This window comes from Peromyscus californicus, unplaced genomic scaffold (assembly GCF_007827085.1).
Source record: "Peromyscus californicus insignis strain IS unplaced genomic scaffold, ASM782708v3 Scaffold_15__1_contigs__length_86483966, whole genome shotgun sequence".
Taxonomy (NCBI): domain Eukaryota; kingdom Metazoa; phylum Chordata; class Mammalia; order Rodentia; family Cricetidae; genus Peromyscus; species Peromyscus californicus.
Genome location: NW_026294447.1, coordinates 7,268,688 through 7,285,741, shown reverse-complemented (window position 1 = coordinate 7,285,741; position 17,054 = coordinate 7,268,688). Strand labels below are relative to the sequence as shown.

At 38.8% G+C, this 17,054-nt stretch overlaps 1 protein-coding gene across 1 annotated transcript in view; it reads right to left on the bottom strand.

The window, feature by feature from the left end:
- The window catches only part of Agmo (alkylglycerol monooxygenase), a 304,197-nt gene that overhangs the window by 125,973 nt on the left and 161,170 nt on the right, over window positions 1–17,054 (bottom strand). Inside the window, exons 11-12 of the mRNA XM_052738359.1 lie at window positions 10,588–10,670; window positions 9,989–10,094 (exon numbers count right to left, since the gene is read on the bottom strand). Coding sequence (XP_052594319.1) covers window positions 9,989–10,094; window positions 10,588–10,670 — 189 coding nt within the window. The remainder of the gene's footprint in view (window positions 1–9,988; window positions 10,095–10,587; window positions 10,671–17,054) is intronic.

Genomic DNA, 17,054 nt, shown 5'->3' with positions numbered 1-17,054 from the left:
GTACCTAGTAGATAACAGAACAAGCTTTCATGGGTTAAATGGTATCTTAGCAACTGTTCTGTTGCTTTTGTCCGGAGCTGGCCTTGGTGGTGAGGACAGCTGGCGGGCTGTCCAACCCTGCAACTGACCAACTGGCCCAGAACCAGGGTTTATGAAGGGACCACCCCCCAACATCCACCCCATCTGTAATCTGCTGGAGCATGTGAAGGGGCAGATCCGGCAGACCCAAAGCTGCTGGATCTCCACCACATGGGTCAGCAGCAGAATATCCAACAGAAGTCCCAAGGAGGACCTAGCATCGATAGTATAGGATAGTGTAGCAGAACACTTGCAAGTAAAGATATATGAATAAAAGGGTTTAATGCATGCTGCATGATTCACTGTGTCACACTATACCTTCAATGATGAGGTTTTTCCTTTCGTTTTTATTTTATTTTATTTTATTTTGGGGGCGGGAGGTTGCAAGAGCAGAGGGTGTATATGAAGGAAATGAATAGTTTTGAGATACATGATTTGAAAGACACAAAGAATAAATAAAAATAAAGTTTAAAAGTGTATTAAATAATTAAAAAATAAAACAAAACAAGCAAGGAAAGATATAAATAGGCATCTAAATAATAATAATATAAAATAAAACCAATCAGAATAGTATAAAATAAGCAAATAGAAACAAAAGAGACAAATGCACTAATTCTCAAAGTACTGTCTTCAGCCTGAACACATGCTTGATACGTAGTATAGAGCAGGAGATATTATTAATAGATTCACAACTCACATGTCAGATACTATGAGACATTTTGCAGACAGTATCTTAACCTTTTAGATGTAAAAATAGGCTACTTAATACTTTCATTATCCCTTTTCCTCATGAAAATTGTATATAAGGGCCAAAGCACGGTTTGGGGAATAACTTCTACAAGCCACATAACGAATTAAGTGGCAGAGCTGGGCTAATAGTATTTACGTTTGTTTGACTTCAAAACGAATGAGAATTTCACTGCAGGATAGGTGACATCACAAACTATTTCTGTTTCTCTCTTCAGTGAAATATAAAGTCACCTGCACTAAAATGCAAATAATTATTGAAATATGTACAAATAAGTGTCTCTCTTCCATCCATATGCAAATTCTATCCAACTTAGGATGCAGTCACAGCCTCAAAAACCCATCATAAGTTTAAAATATTGTAAGTTAAACTTTAACTCAAAACTTCTAAGCTAAAGAGCACCAACGCTGAAGAACAGAGTATTCCCTGTCAACATCCTGATCATGTGGCTGTCCAGGAAGTATGACTGGGGCCTGCAGCCCAGTATTTTAAGAAATTATGTGGCATATTGAAGATCAGTATTCAAAATTCCAAGTGTAGTTTCTATTGAGTGTACACCGCTTCCATAACATACGTCAATCCATGTAAGCTTGACCATTTTGTATACATGACTGTGGCAGTTTGAATGTAATTGGCCCCCATAATCTCATAGGGAGTGGCACTATTAGGAGACGTGGATTTGTTGGAGTGGGTGTAGCCTTGATGGAGGAAGTGTGTCACTATGGCAGCAGGCTTTGATGTTTGCTAAGCTCAGGATACCGTCTAGTGTTTCAGTCAGCTTCCTGTTGTCTGCAACTTATAGGACTCTCAGCTACTGTCTCCCGCACACTGCCATGCTTCGGCCATGATGATAATGGACTGAACCTCTGATGCTGCAAGTGAGCCACCCCATTTAAATGTTTTTCCTTAATAAGCGTTGCCGTATCATGGTGTCTCTTCACAGCAACAAAAACCTAACTAAGACAATGACAGAAATAGCTATGCCCACAGGCACATTTACACCAAGGCTAAGGAAGCACTGAATAAAAAAAGGATAGAAAAATTGTAAGAGCAAGAGGACAAGGAAATCTATTGCAAGTTACTGTCTTCTGTCTGATTGTGTGCTAGTTATTTGTAAAATTGACACAAGTCAGAGTAATTTGGGAAGAGGAACCTCAATTGAGAAAAATACCTCCATCATGTTGCCTGTAAGCAAGTCTGTAGGGTATTTTCTTGATTAATGATTGATATGAGCCAGCCCATCCCACAGGAAGCCAGAACCACCCCTGTTCAGTTGGTCCTGAAATGCATAAGAAAACAGGCCAAGCAAGCCATTTGGAAACAAGCCAATAAGCAGCATTCCTCCACAGACTCCACCTCACTTCCTGCCTTGAGTTCCTACACTGACCTCCCTCAGACTGGGGGTGTCACCTGAGAGTGGTAACCACATAAACCCTCTCCAAATTGATTTTGATCTTGGTGTGTTATCACAGCTATAGAAATTAAGACAGACAAGGAGTTGCACTCATGACATCAGAACAATGTGTTCACTTAAACAAGAATTACATAATGTCAACACCAGTTATCGTTCCAGCGTGGGAGAGAGAATTTCACAAGGCTCCACCCCAAAATCATGTGCTATAGGCAATTAACGACTGCTTAAAGAGGGAGAATCAGTCTGTTAATAGGTCAACCCTAAACATATTTAAATATAAATAACATTAAATATCCTCAACAAGTTGTACTTTATATATACACATGTATAAATATATATGTATATATAACAATAATAATTAAGAGACGATGGTGTGGGGGCTGTGGGTGTGGCTGGAAGTGTATTGTTTTTAGTAAGGAATGACTATTAGCATGAAAACCTTTAGGATCTGGAGTTGGACTAACATAGTGAAGGAAGATAACAGAGAACCTTAAGTTAGTATTCTAGACAGAGAGCATCACAGGACTTTCTCTACGCTGATGTTGCCAATACATACAGCACCGATTTATAACAGAAAAGGGTTCACAGCTTCACCGGGGTGGATGCTAGTGACAGATTCAAGTAAAAGGATGAGAGCATTGTGTACTTGTAGCACATTCACTCCTAGTCATTCTATTTTTATTCAGACTAGATCGAATTGCCAAGCCTTTTTATCAAATGTCTGTCCCCCTTTTGGGGGACAAAAATAGTTTTATTAAAAGTTTGACAGGTTCCAAAACTTACTTAAGTTCTAAGAGATAAAAATTTGAAGAAAGCACAAATTTGAAATGTACATTTAATGATCTTTGTTGGTTATGAACTTCCAGCTGTTGATAAATGAGCAAATGACATAGAAAAAGAAAAGGCCACATTTAAAAAAAATTAAAACTGACTTCTAATGGCTCCAGGGAGTGACACTATTTGAGAAGGATTAAGACGTGTGGACTGGTTGGAGCAAGAGTGTTACTGCGCATGGGCTGTGAGGTTTCAAAACCCAGTCTCTCTCTCTCTCTCTCTCTCTCTCTCTCCCTCCCTCCCTCTCTCTCTCTCTCTCTCTCTCTCTCTCTCTCCCTCCCTCCCTCCCTCCCTCCCTCTTCCTCTCTCCTCTCTCTCTCTCTCTCTCTCTCTCTCTCTCTCTCTCTCTCCCTCCCTCCCTCCCTCTCCCTCCTTCTCTCTCTCTCTCTCTCTCTCTCTCTCTCTCTCTCTCTCTCTCTCTCTCTCTCTTATTGAAATTCCCTCAGGTGCCTACCCTGAGGAGATTTCTCCCAGAGTCCTGGGGAGGATGTTATGAGCAGTGGGAGTTACTAATCTAATCTGAGGGCTATCAAATTAATCTACTTACACGAAACTCTTAGGTCCATTTACTTCATTCTTCCGAGTCAAAGTCTAACTACACAGCCTCAATTCTGTTCTCATACTTAGCTCCTCTCTGTCCCTTTTCCTCCTGTCCCCTCATCATTCTAAGTTCTTTCCATCCCATTCTCATCTTCATCTTCGTTCCTCTCTCCATCCTTGTTCTTCCTCTCCTCCCCCTGTGACCCATGTCCATACACCTACCCTCAGCAATACTCTGGCCCTACTGTTTTCTGGTCGGTCCGGTAACTCTGCTTGGAGCTAGGAAACCTGCCTCATAGCTTGATGCACCTGGTGTAAAAACCCTTTTGTTCTAAGTTGCTCAAAGGTGCTACTTAGGCTGTGAGAAAAAGGTGGGGGGGGTGAGCTTAATTTGCACAAGAAGCAAAGCTATATTACTTGTATATTTATGTCTGCCTGACCTAGGTGGTGCAGTGTCTCCATAGGGATATTTATCTAGCAGATGGTCAGGCTTATTCTGTCTGTCATTTGCCTTTGGATGCTTTTGTCTGGAGCTGGCCCTGGCTTTGTGTGCTTGCTAAAGGAGATAATTGCAGAAGGCAGACATCTGAATTCTAATGCTAAAAAGAAGCAGAAAGCCTGGAAGCAGGAAGCCTTGCCTGCCTGCGTGACTGTATCCAAATTCCTTAGTTGTATAAGCCCAAGGAATGATCAATCCACACTGTTTTGAAGTTCTTAGAAAAAGAATCAATTGGGAAAGTAGCTTGGTCATGATGTCACTTCACAGCAACAAGCAGTTGCTAAGATCCTATTTAACCCATAAAAGCTTGTTCTGTCATCTACTAGGTGAACTCTGGTCAGAGAAGACTTGACTCTCATAGTTTTAACCAGTAGTAGTTCAATGTCATTGTCATTTTAATAACAGTAATATAGCAACAGTATCAATATTAATGATAACCAAAGAATACTGAAATAGATTCTATGTTGTTTTCTTTGCAATGTCTTTTTTTCCTTTTTCTCCCCCACAAATTACATATATTAGTTAGTTTTTAATTACTCTAACAAAATACCTGAGGGTGGGCAACTTTGTAAGAAAATGTTTGCTTGACTCATGGCCTTGGAGGCTGACACACACTTTACCAGCATCAATTCTGCCTTTATTAGGACCTGATGGAAGATGACATCACAGTAGCAGGAGCACATGCAAGAAGGGGAGATCACATCCAACAAAAGGCCAGAGACAGGCGAGTGGCCAAGATTGTTCTTTGATGACTATATTCTCACAAAAACTACCTCAAGTCACAAGAGTGAACATTGTCTCCTGTAGGAACATAGAGTGACTTCATTCGGCACCATATCTTAAAGCTTCACCACTTCCCAGACTTGCCACACTGAGAACCAAACCAAGAATGCATGCACAATGCAATGAGCACATCCAAACCAAGAGTGCATGCACAATGCAATGAGCACATCCAAACCAAGAGTGCATGTACAATGCAATGAGCACATCCAAACCAAGAGTGCACGCACAATGCAATGAGCACATCCAAACCAAGAGTGCATGCACAATGCAACGAGCACATCCAAACCAAGAGTGCATGCACAATGCAACGAGCACATCCAAACCAAGAGTGCATACACAATGCAATGAGCACATCCAAACCATAGCATCCTTTGCTGTTGCTAGGGTCATGACACCATTTGGGTGTCAAATCACAGTCATGTCTATCCTTGAAGTACTGGTCAAAATGAGCGGATGCGTCTTCTTGAAAGAGTAGCTAAGCATCATGAACATTTATGCCATTATCTACTCCCTCTGTTGAATCATTAAATAACATATAATTCAGAATTAAATTATAAAAAATAATTTACAATTGAAATATATGTTTGCTGTATTATATCTCAACAGAAGTCTAAGAGCTATTTGAGCACTGCTCTAAATTAATATAAGAAAATTTTTCTTTTATTTTGCTTTTGTTCTTGTTTTTCAAGACAGGGTTTCTTTATGTAGCCCCGACTGTCCTGGAACTAGTTCTGCAGTAGGACAGGTTGTTTTCAAACTCAGAAGATCTGCCTGCTTCTGCCTCCCAAGTGCTGGGATTAAAGGTGTACGCCACCTCCACCCAGCTAGAAAAATTTTCCTGTTCTTTCTCTCTTTCTTTGCTTTGTAGACCAGGCTGGCCTAGAACTCACAGAGCTCCACCTGCCTCTGCCTCCCAAATGCTGGGATTAAAGGCGTGCACCACCACCTCCCCAATAGAAAAATCTTCTTAACTATCTTGAATAATGGGTAGAATTGCCTTAATTTGCATCCTTACGTGTTCCCTTATACTTTGCTTGCTATGCATGTTCTAGTAAGTCATTTCCCCTTAATTTTCTGTGTTGATATTTTGAAATTGTTTTACTTTGAAACCCAGGTTGGTTTGAAACTAGCAGCCCTCCCTTTCAAAATCTCCGTTAGTACTGGGATTCCAGGTGTGTGCCAACATGCCCCACACCCTATAAATTTATTATTACAAAAAATGCGCTGTGTTACTTGTTGTGACAAAACATCTGAGACAAAAGATGACTTAAGAAAGGCAGGGTTTGGAGCTGAAAGGGTGGCTCGGATGGTAGGAGCTGCTCTTTCAGGGTCCTTGGGTTTGATTTCCACCACCCACTTGGAGTGACTTGCAATCACAGGTAGGTCCAGTTCCAAGAAACGCAAAGCCCTCTTCTGGAATCCACGGGTACCTGTACACATGTGGTGCTTCACATATAAGCAAGCAGGTACACACACATATACATGAAATATTTTTTAATAAAATGTAAAGGAAAGGAAGGATTTCTTTGGGTTCACAGTTTGAGGGTAGTATCTATCCCGACAGGGAAAGCCTGGTGGCAAGGGCATGAGGTGGCTGATCATATTGCAGCCATAGCCAGGTCACCAAGAGAGAGAAATGCTGATGCTTGGATCACTTTCTCAGTTTGATTGACTCCAGGTAACCAGTCTGTAAAATGATGTTGCCCACACTCAGAGGGTATCTTTCTAGTCCAATAAGCCCAATTTAGAAAGTCCCTCATAGGTGTACTCAGATATGTGGTTCCATGGTGACTCTAAATCCCACCCAGTTGACAAGATCATCCACAGCAAAAAGAGTGAAAGCGCATCCTGGGTTGGTGTGAAAATTAAAGGGACATTTTTGAGCAGTGTAGTTAGAACATTGTGAGAGCTATAAACATATACCTCTTTCAGAACCCGTTTAAAGGGTGAGTACCCTCAGCATAAAGTCTAATGTCAGCCTGAGTGTCAGCCAAAGGACACAGAAATAGAAGTTTTAGTTCCACTTTATTACTTGCCTTCCCATCTGTAACATTAGGCTCAGACTTGACTTGTGGATCCTGAGGTAAACCACCAACAAATTTTTTCTGGGTTCTGTGTATTCATATACATAACGAAGCTACCAACAACAATAATAATACTGAATATTTACTGAGCATTTGCTATCTGTTAATTATTATGGCAATCATCATATGGGCAATTTTCTCATATAATCATCAAAATTTAGTAGATAATAACTATTATTTCTTCCTTTTACAGGTGAGAAAGCTAAGGCCGAATATTTAAATGACCAAATATTTACCCAATAATTCACGCTAAGGAAGTTCTCAAGGTAGAAATCAAATTCAAGCAATGGGGTATCAGAGTTCAAATCTTCACTTGGCGCTTTAATGTCTTCATGGAATAAGTAAACTAAGCACATTGCCACTGTGGTTCATCAGACTCAAAAGGTGAACACATGTTCTGCCCCCTACCATCCCATCTTAACCTCCAAATACAGTGTGTTTTTGTAATCATATAATCATGTAGAAAACGATGTTGACAGAAAGTTATTTGCTTCCAGAGCACTCAAGATTAGCTCCCACATTATACACAACAGTCAGTTCATTAAGAAGGATTTTAACATTTTCTGCTGGAAATAGGAATGCATTCCTTATTTAGAATGTGAAGATTCTATCTCGTTTGATTTTAGTTTTTTTCTGCCATATATGTCTGAATTTCAATGAAAAGGTTATGTTTCTAGATTATAATATGTATAAAACACTCTGACCCACTATGTAAGTATGTAAGCTTTAGTACCACTTAAACGTAATGTGGATAACTAAGTTTGTGCAAAGCATAGATTTTTACAAGTATTAGATTTTACAAACAACTGACCTTTTGCTAAAACCAATGTTTGTGGAAACTATCAACCACAGCTGCCTTGTCCAGGATGACTGTGACCTGAACTGGTCTCCTATAAAGAGCCTCTACCAATATCAGCAGGCCTGTTTTCTCCACATTCACCTGTATACATTAAACCCATCTCCTCTGTCAGCAACGGATAAGAAATGTGCCGAGTTTCTGGGCTGCTGGTTTATCTCTATCAGAGAGCATGATACACCTCATGCCAGCTTTTCTATGTGTCTGTCCCTTCTTTATTCCCTTATTCTTTATGCCCCTTTCAAGTCAAATTCAAAGCTGTGCAGATCCTGACACATGATTTTGATACCAAAATTTTATGCTTCACTATTAAATTCATGTCATTTAAAAATACAAAATATATTCTGAGAACTTAAAAACTTGGAAGGTACTAGAGAAAATCAATTTAATAAAGAATCATCCTTTTCTGCCTTCTAACCACATAATTAACCTTGCTTTTCAGCTGTAAACTGTGTTATGCTCTCCTTTGTTTTCTAAAGTATATTAAAAACACTTAATAAAATACACTAACTCACTTATTTGAAATCTTCTCCTGCCTGTATTTATAGAGCTACACCCACCATAGCATTGAATATTTCACATAGATAATTTATAACTTTGAGACTGATCCATATTAATCTTAATGGGTTACCTGTTTTTATATTTTAAATACTGATTTTGTGTTATGAGTACAACAAAGGTGTTAAACAGTAACCTGTGCATGGCATTAGATGGCTCTCCATTTTGCACCATTACAGGTGATGATACCTTGAGTTCCTTTACATATACATCAATCCATGCATGTGAGCATATCACTCCTACGGCATAAATTCACATACATGAAATACTTGGTCAAAAGTAGACATGTCTTTGCCTTGTCATACTGCTTTCAAAGAAATTTATCAAATAAAATCACTACAAAGTATGTCTCTGCATTAGCTAGCGTGGTAGCTAATTTTGGTTGCCAACTTGATACCCTTGGGGAGGGAAACCCGATTAAAGAATTGTCACCACATCTGGGAGGCAGTCTCTGAACTGATATAAGAGGGCCGAGCTGTGTGTGGGTTCTGGGATCCCTAGACAGGTGGCCTGAGCTGTCTAAGAGAGGTAGCTGAATAAGTAAGTCCCAGGAGGCAAGCCAGGGAGAAGCATTCCTGCATGGCTTCTGATTGCTGCTTCAGTACAGCCTCCAGTCCTGCCCTGACTTTTCACAAGGGTGAACAGTTACCTGGAAACATGAAATGAAATAAACTCTTCCCTCCACAATCTGTTTTTGGTCACTGTTTTACCACAGCAACAGAAAACAAATTAATACCTTTGTCCTTTGATAGCAAGAATGTTAGCATTTACGATTCCACTTCAATAAGCTGTCATGTTGTGTAGTCTCATAATATTGGTATATTGTTCAAGAACAAAACTTAAAAAGCTTTAAAACTCTGATAAACACAAATAATGAGTGAAACTGTTTAGGCATTTCCTGAGTAAGAGAAAACAGACACTCAAAAATTTCTGAGGAATCTTTGGAGAACAATCTTAATCATCAGATATCATATCAAAACATATCTATAAGCCAGGTGGAGGTGATGCACACCTTTAATCCCAGCACTTGGGAGGTAGAGGCAGGTGGATCTCTGTGAGTTCAAGGCTAGCCTGGGCCACAGAGTGAGTTCCAGGAAAGGCACAAAGCTACGCGCAGAGAAACTCTGTCTCGAAAAACCAAAAAAAAAAATCTATAATTTTTAAAATCTCGCTGATTTAAATTTTTTATTTGCATATAATTATGTCTGTTATAGGTGATTTGCAAGCATCTCAAACACTTTCCATTGTCAAAGCTTTCTTTAGAAGAATTAGATGGCAGTATCATTCTTGTAAAGTAATATTTAATACTAATTTTTGAGGATCTGCAATGTATCCTGGTTTTCTTCAAAATGCTCTGAAATGTATTTTGCCCAATCTTTATGATTTAATGATATTGACAAAAATTTTGGGATAAAAACTCCATGACTCACCAACATTAACTCTCTGAAAGTTATGAAAATAGAAGTGAAAATAGAAGTTCAAGATACATCACACAGAAAAAAACTTAGCTACAAATACTGGTCACAAATTCAGTAGAGAGAAAACATTGAATGAGCAAAGTAAATAGATTAACTACCTACATCAAATGTCTTACCTCGAATACAAATGATAAAGATGGGACAAGAGGCTTCAAATGACCCAATCTGTGCAGGGTTAGGAACATCAGGCAACGGAGAGTTTCCACAAGGGCTGCCTGGGGCCTGAAATAACATGGCATTAATATCCGTTAGCTTTACATACAGTCTCCATGTGTTTATGTAATAATTAACACAGCAATAACATTTACTTTTGATTTTCAGGAAAGGCAAAGCTTTTTTTTTTTAACATAATTGAGTGGTAGGTCTCTGAAGTACTTTGAATGTAGCCTTAAACTAAGAAACAAAATATATCTTTTAAGAAAAACCTGTTTTTGTCAATGTATTGTCTAGTTAAAGCAGTGATGAGCTATGCCAGAAAAACAAAATATTCAACCACTAGACATCTAGAATGTAAGGCATGTTCTCCTCAGTAGCCTAGTGTCTTTTGATGGCTTAGGAGGAAAACTGATTCACTTAACTCATTTCAAACATGGGGTTCAACACTAAGGTTTAAAAACTAAACTATAAAGGTCCATATAACATTGATATTTTATAGTAGAGGAGAAAATTTCTCTTTTGAATGAAAGAAAAAATAACAGAAGAAGTCATGCCTTGCCTTTGATCCAGAAGGAGACCAATGGATGTCAAGGTCAGGATGATGGAGCAGACCCTCAGGAGCAGAGTGACTTGAGACAGAACCTGCCAAACAAACAGAGGTCCATGGATCTTTCGGAGGGTGTAGGAGGGATATTAGCAGCTAATGCTGCCATGGAAACAGCCTGCATTTTCCAGTGTACCAGCTGTTACTCTCTGCACAGAGATGGTGGATACCGAGGGCTACTTGCTTTTTCTAGTGACACTTAATAACCTTATCGGACAGTTCAGAAGGGAACAGATAATTTCATCATGAGCTTTTGCTTAAACTGTTATGTTTACCTGTCTATTGTAAAATTTTGACTTTTACAATTATATGAAGCATCAGAACCCCCAAACATGGATAAGTAATATACATTCAAGAGATAAATATTACATTCCAGTACATATTTTCAACATGAACAGCTCATTCTGGTGTGAAATCCAAATTATCTTTGTACAAGGAAATATATAAAGGAAAATGTGTTCATCAGAGCTGTGTTAGTTTTATTTTCATTTTTTATTCTTTCATAAAAGCTAGAGTCATCAAGAAGAGAAAACTTCGCTTGAGAAAATGTCTCCATAAGATTAGCCAGCAGTCAGGTCTATGGGGATATGTTCTAGATTAATTATTGACGTGATAATTATAGAGCCCACCCTGTTGGAGGTGGTCCCGAATTGTGTGAAACAGCAGGAGGTGCAAGATACGGGAGAAAGCCAACAAGCAGTACTCCCCATGGCCTCTGCTTCAGTTCCTGCCTTGGTTTCCTTCAATAATATGTGACATGGGGTATATATACGCCAGTTAAACCCTTCCGTCCCCAACATTGTTTATGGTCATAGTATTTATCAAAGCAATGGAAACCAAATTAGGACAAACATAAACCAAAACATAAGAGAAATTGCACATATACACTCACTTTTATGCTTCAGGAAATCCATATATTCATATAAACATGTTCAAAGTTGACTTTTGAATTATTATACCAAAAAATCTTTTTTCAAGAAATTTAAATCATACAGTTTATGTGCCAAATAACTTCCTTTCTTTTTTTCATTGAAGACAGTGTCTTCTCTTGTACAATATATGCCAATCACAGCCTCTCCTCCCTCCCCTCTTCCCAAACCACTCCCCACTTCACCTCTCCTGTCCCCCAGATCCATTTATTAATGGTCAGTCTTAGTGCCTGCACTGTTGGTGTTCTCTCTGAAGCTGTCTCCTGTGCCATTGTGTTCAAGGTAGTTCTCCACTTTCTCTTCCATCAGGTTGGGTATGTCTGGTTGTATGTTGAAGTATTTATTTCATAAGCCTCTGTGTGTGGTTTATTTGGGAGCTGGGTGGTGGGCCCCCGAAAAGAGCAAAAACAATCAACAACACTGGATTCTCTGAATTTCTTGGGTGTCTGTTGTTATAGCCCCTTTTCATTTCTGATTTTGTTAATTTAAATATTTTCTTTCTGTCTTTTAGTCTGCTTGGACTAGGGTTTGTCCATCTTGATTTCCTCAATCAATTCTTTGTTTCATTGAATTTCTTTATTCTCTTTGTTTCTATGTTATTGTTTCAGCCCTCAATTTGATAATTTCTTCCTGTCTACTCCTTTTGGGTGTGCTTACTTCTTTTTGTTCTAGAAATTTCAGGTATGCTGTTAGGTTGCTAATATGAGATCTCTCTATTTTTTTTTAATGTATACATTCCATTTCTCGCCATGAACTTTCCTCTTAGCACTGCTTTTATGTTTCCCCTAAGTTTGGGAATGTTGCGCATCTATTTTCATTGAATTCCCAAAAATGTTTCTTTCTTTGTCTAGACCCATTCTCAGTCAATACAGAGTTGTTCAGCTTACATGAGTTTGTAAGCTTTCTGTTGTTTGGAGAAAGTTCTGTTGAGATGCTGAGAAGAAGGTACATTCTTTTGTGTTTGAGTGGAATATTCTGCAAATATCCGTGAAGTTCATTTTGTTTATACCCTCAGTTAGCTCCAGCATTTCTCTGTTTAGTAATTTTTTCCTTTTTGGTGAGCTTTCCATTGGTGGGGTATTGAAGTCTCCCACTATCTGTTTGTGAGGCTCACTGTGTGACTTAACCTGTAGTAGTGTTTCTTTTACAAAGGTGGGTGCCCTTGTGTTTGGAGCATAGATGTTAAGAAATGAAATGTCATCTTGGTGAATTTTTCTTTTGATGAATATGTAGTGACCTTCCGCATTTCTTTTGATTGGTTTTTGTTTGAAGTCTATTTTGTTAGATATTAAAATGGATACACCAGCTTGCTTCTTAGGTCCATTTACTTGGAATAATTTTTTCCAACCTTTACCCTGAGGTAATGACTATTGATTGTCAAGGTATGTTTCTTGTATTCAGCAAAAGGATGGGTCCTGGTTTTTATCTAGTCTGTTAATCGGTGTCCTTTTATTGAGGAATTAAGGCCATTGATGTTGAAAGATATAAATGAACTATGATTGTTAAATATGGTTGTTGTTGGCGACGGTGGTGGTGGTAATGGTGATGGTGTATGTTTATGTGTGTATGTGTGTGTGAGAGAGAGACACACACACACACAGAGACAGAGACAGAGACAGACAGAGACAGAAACAGAGAGACAGAAACAGAGAGACAGAGAAACAGAGAGACAGAGAAAGTTTGTGTGTGTGTGTGTGATTCCCTTCTTTTTGTTTTGCTGAAATGAGATTATTAATTTCACTGTATTTTAGTGGATGTAATTAACTTCCATGGTTTGGATTTTTCCTTCTAGCATCTTCTGCAAGGCTGGATTTGGAAATAGATATTGTTTAAGTTTGACTTCATCATCGAATATCTTACTTTCTCCATTTATGGTGACTGAAAGTATTTCTGGGTATTATAATCTGGGTTGGCATTTGTGGTCTCTTAGAGACTGCAATGCATCTGTCTAAGCTCTTTTGGCTTTTAGAGTCTCCATTGAGAAGTCAGGTATAATTCTAATGTCTGCCTTTATATATCTTGCTTGGTCTTCTTACTTTGCAGATCTTCATATTTTTCTTTGTTCTGTATTTTTAGTGTTTTGATTATGTGATAAAAGGACTTTTTATTCTTTTCCAATCTATTGTGTGCTCTGTATGATTCTTGTATAGACATCTCTTTTTTTCTGGCTAGAAAAATTTTCTTCTTTGATTTTGGTGAAAACATTTTCTAGACTTTTGGGCTGGTATTCTTCTCCTTCCTCTATTCCTATTATTCATAGGTTTGGTGTTTTCCTAGTGTCCCAGATTTCCTGGATGTTTTGTGTTAGGAATTTTGTAGGTTTAACATTTTCTTTGACTAATGTATCTATTTCTTTTACTGTATCTTCAGTGCCTAAGATTCTCTCTTCCATCTCTTATATTCTGTTGGTGAAGCTTGCCTCTGTCGTTTCTATTCACATTCCTAAACTTTTCACTTGCAGGATTCTCTGAGTTTGTGCTTTCTTTATTACTTCTATTTCTATTTTCAGGTCTGAACAGTTTTATTTGTTTCCTTCCTTTAAGTATTTGTGTTTTCCTTGCTTTCTTTGAGGGATTTTCCATTACCTCCAATTGTTTTTATTTTCCTGGATTTCTTTAGGGGATTTATTCATTTCCTCTTTAAGAACATCTATCATCTTCATATAGTTGGTTTTAAGGTCTTTTCTTGTGCTTCTTCTATATTGGAATATTTAGGATCTACTGTGGTAGAGTAGCTGGACTATGATGGTGACAAATTTCTCTTGCTATTACTGTGTCCTTTATTTAAAAAATTCTCTCATATATTAAATTCCAACTGCAGTTTCCCCTCCCTGCATTCCACCCAGGTCCTCCTCTACCACCTTCCCTCTCCCCCAGATCCATTCCTTTTCTGTTTCCTTTCAGGAAAGAACAGGCCTCCCAAGGATATCAATGGAACTTGGAATAGCAAGTTACAATAAGACTAGGCATATACCCTTGTATCAGGCTGGATAAGGCAGCCCAGTATAAGGGAAAGGTGCTTAAGAGCAGGCAAATGAATCAGACAACCCCCACTCCCACTGTTAGAAGTACCATAAGAAGACCAAACTACACTACAGTAACATATCCACAGAGAAGCTTGAACAGACCCATACAGGTTCTGAGACTGTCACTTCAAACTCTGTGAACCCTGCTTAGTTGATTCTTATGTCTGCCTCTAGGTATCTGGGTTTGGGGTGCTGACTTCTGTGTTTATTTTAGTTGTGTGGGAGTTGTGTTTCTGTTTACTCTCTGGATTTTTAGAGCGTGTGTTGGCTGAGTGTTCCCTACTTAAATGGCCTGCTTAGCTTGTGTGTTCCTGGGGAAATGTTTGCCGGTGTTGGAGGCTGGGGGAAGAGTATGTCAGGGGGAGATGATCTGAGGGATCCACAGGAGGTACGGACAGAGGAGCAGGAGAAGCTGACTCTGGTGTTGTGTGGCAATGCTAGGGGTGATCCTGAGAATTGTGTCTTGGGTAACAGAGGGTGGGACAGGCCCAAGGTCCACCTACCTGGTCTTCTGACAGGTGTGGCCTGTTTGAGCAGGAGGTGTCCACCCAGATTGGGAGCTTGGAAATAGCAGAGAAGGAATGGAATGGGAGGGAATGGCAGCAGGGGATGGTCTGTGGGATTACTGGAGGCTTGCACAGCAGGGAAGGGAAGCTGGCTAGTGTTCTGTTGCAGCACTAGGGGAGAGCCTGAGAACTGAATCTGGGCTTGAGAGAGTGAGGATGGTTCAAGGGCAGCCTATCTTATCTTCTACGTGCCAAAATTTAATAATAATGCTTATTGAGTATCTGTTATTTCCAGTTTCCAAATTATGTTTCTTAACTTTGTTTCTGTATTCTCAGTAACTACACAGTATTATAGCTGATATACATACATACATATTCTCTGAGATTCAAAGGCAGCACAGTGTTTCCATCATAGCACAGGAAATAAATGGTTCCTTTAAAATTGAAACTAGGCCTGTTGTGCTCCAATAGTAGAACAGCAATGGTAGAGTATGCTTGATGAACAGATTAAAGGGACCAGGTAGAGCCCTAACAACTTCCATCACATAGCCCAGGTTTAAAGCTAAATGAACCCTACTTCAGGGTGAGAGTGTATCAGCAAATTCAAAGGGCTGGATACACAGTCCTAGGGAGGTTTCCTTGTTCCCTGGTGGTGCTTAAGTCTCACCTTTATGAGAATATCAGAGATGTGATGTCATTGGTTGACTAAATTGTGTTCTAAATACTATGCAAACATTCTACATTTTCCCTGCAATAACTATAGGCAGTTGGAACTTACTTAGCTACTTGTTCTTCCTACAATTTAATTGCACCCGCCAAAAGCTACAAGCAGTAAACAAAAAGTGACCAGTTGCAATCACTTGAAAGCAATTGCTTAGTAGAAGAGTCCTGCTGCTAAGTTTGAAATCTCATAATTGTCATTGCATTTCTTAGTGTTAGGCTATTGAGGAAGAGAGTCAGAGCCTATGTCCACTACAGAACACAGAGCTTAGGGACAACCAGCATGACAACAGGAGAGCAGGAGACCTGCTATTCAATGATGAGGTCATCATAACTACTGCTTTGGAAACATTTTATTAGCTTTAAGAATAACTAAGGTGTGGTTGAGTAAATTAATATTCAATTATGGGAAACAGTTTATCCTTAAAGAAAAATGCTTTTCTTATCATATTATTTCACTTCATTTTGCCATATGAACTTACAAAATGATTTCTGCAAGAAAACTATTTATTTATAAATTTATAAATGCTTATAAAATCCTAAGAATTTGAAGACACACACACATACACACAAACACACATACACACCTACCTATTAGCCATGTGACCATGGACAAAGTATTTAATGTCTAAAATTTGCCTATATATATGTTAGATATATTTGACATAAAATACAACTTTAGTAAGAACTAAAATAAAATACTTAGGCAAATAATAAATTTATCATAAGAATCCTTATTGCTGTACTTAGACACTTAGGCTAATATTGATTATAATACCATGATCAAGTAAGAAACAAATATCTATTAGTACCTCCAAATTGCATAAGAAACTCAAGACAAAGTATATGTTTTGCTCTGCTTGGAAGGTTATGATGAGAAGAAAAAGGAAGGACCCTGTTGCCCTAATTTGCTACCAAATTGTGGGAAACAGAGTAGATACCAACTTCATACAGGGATCTAGCTGCCTTCTGATCAGTGTGCTGGGCTAATAGGCATCCACAACAGCCTGTCTGAACATCACATTTGACCTCCTCTTCCTTTTAACCAATCAGGGCTTAGCTTACACCATCTTAGCAAATGTCCTCTCCAGATTTCAATTTGCTCAAAACAGATGTCGGTGAATCTTTTTCTGCTACAAGCCACAAAAATATGTGCAGTAGGATTTCAGCTGATTATGACAAAGCTAATACCTGGAAGAAGCCAAGGGCCTTCCAGAGGTCAAGCTGAGGCTAAAGGAGCCT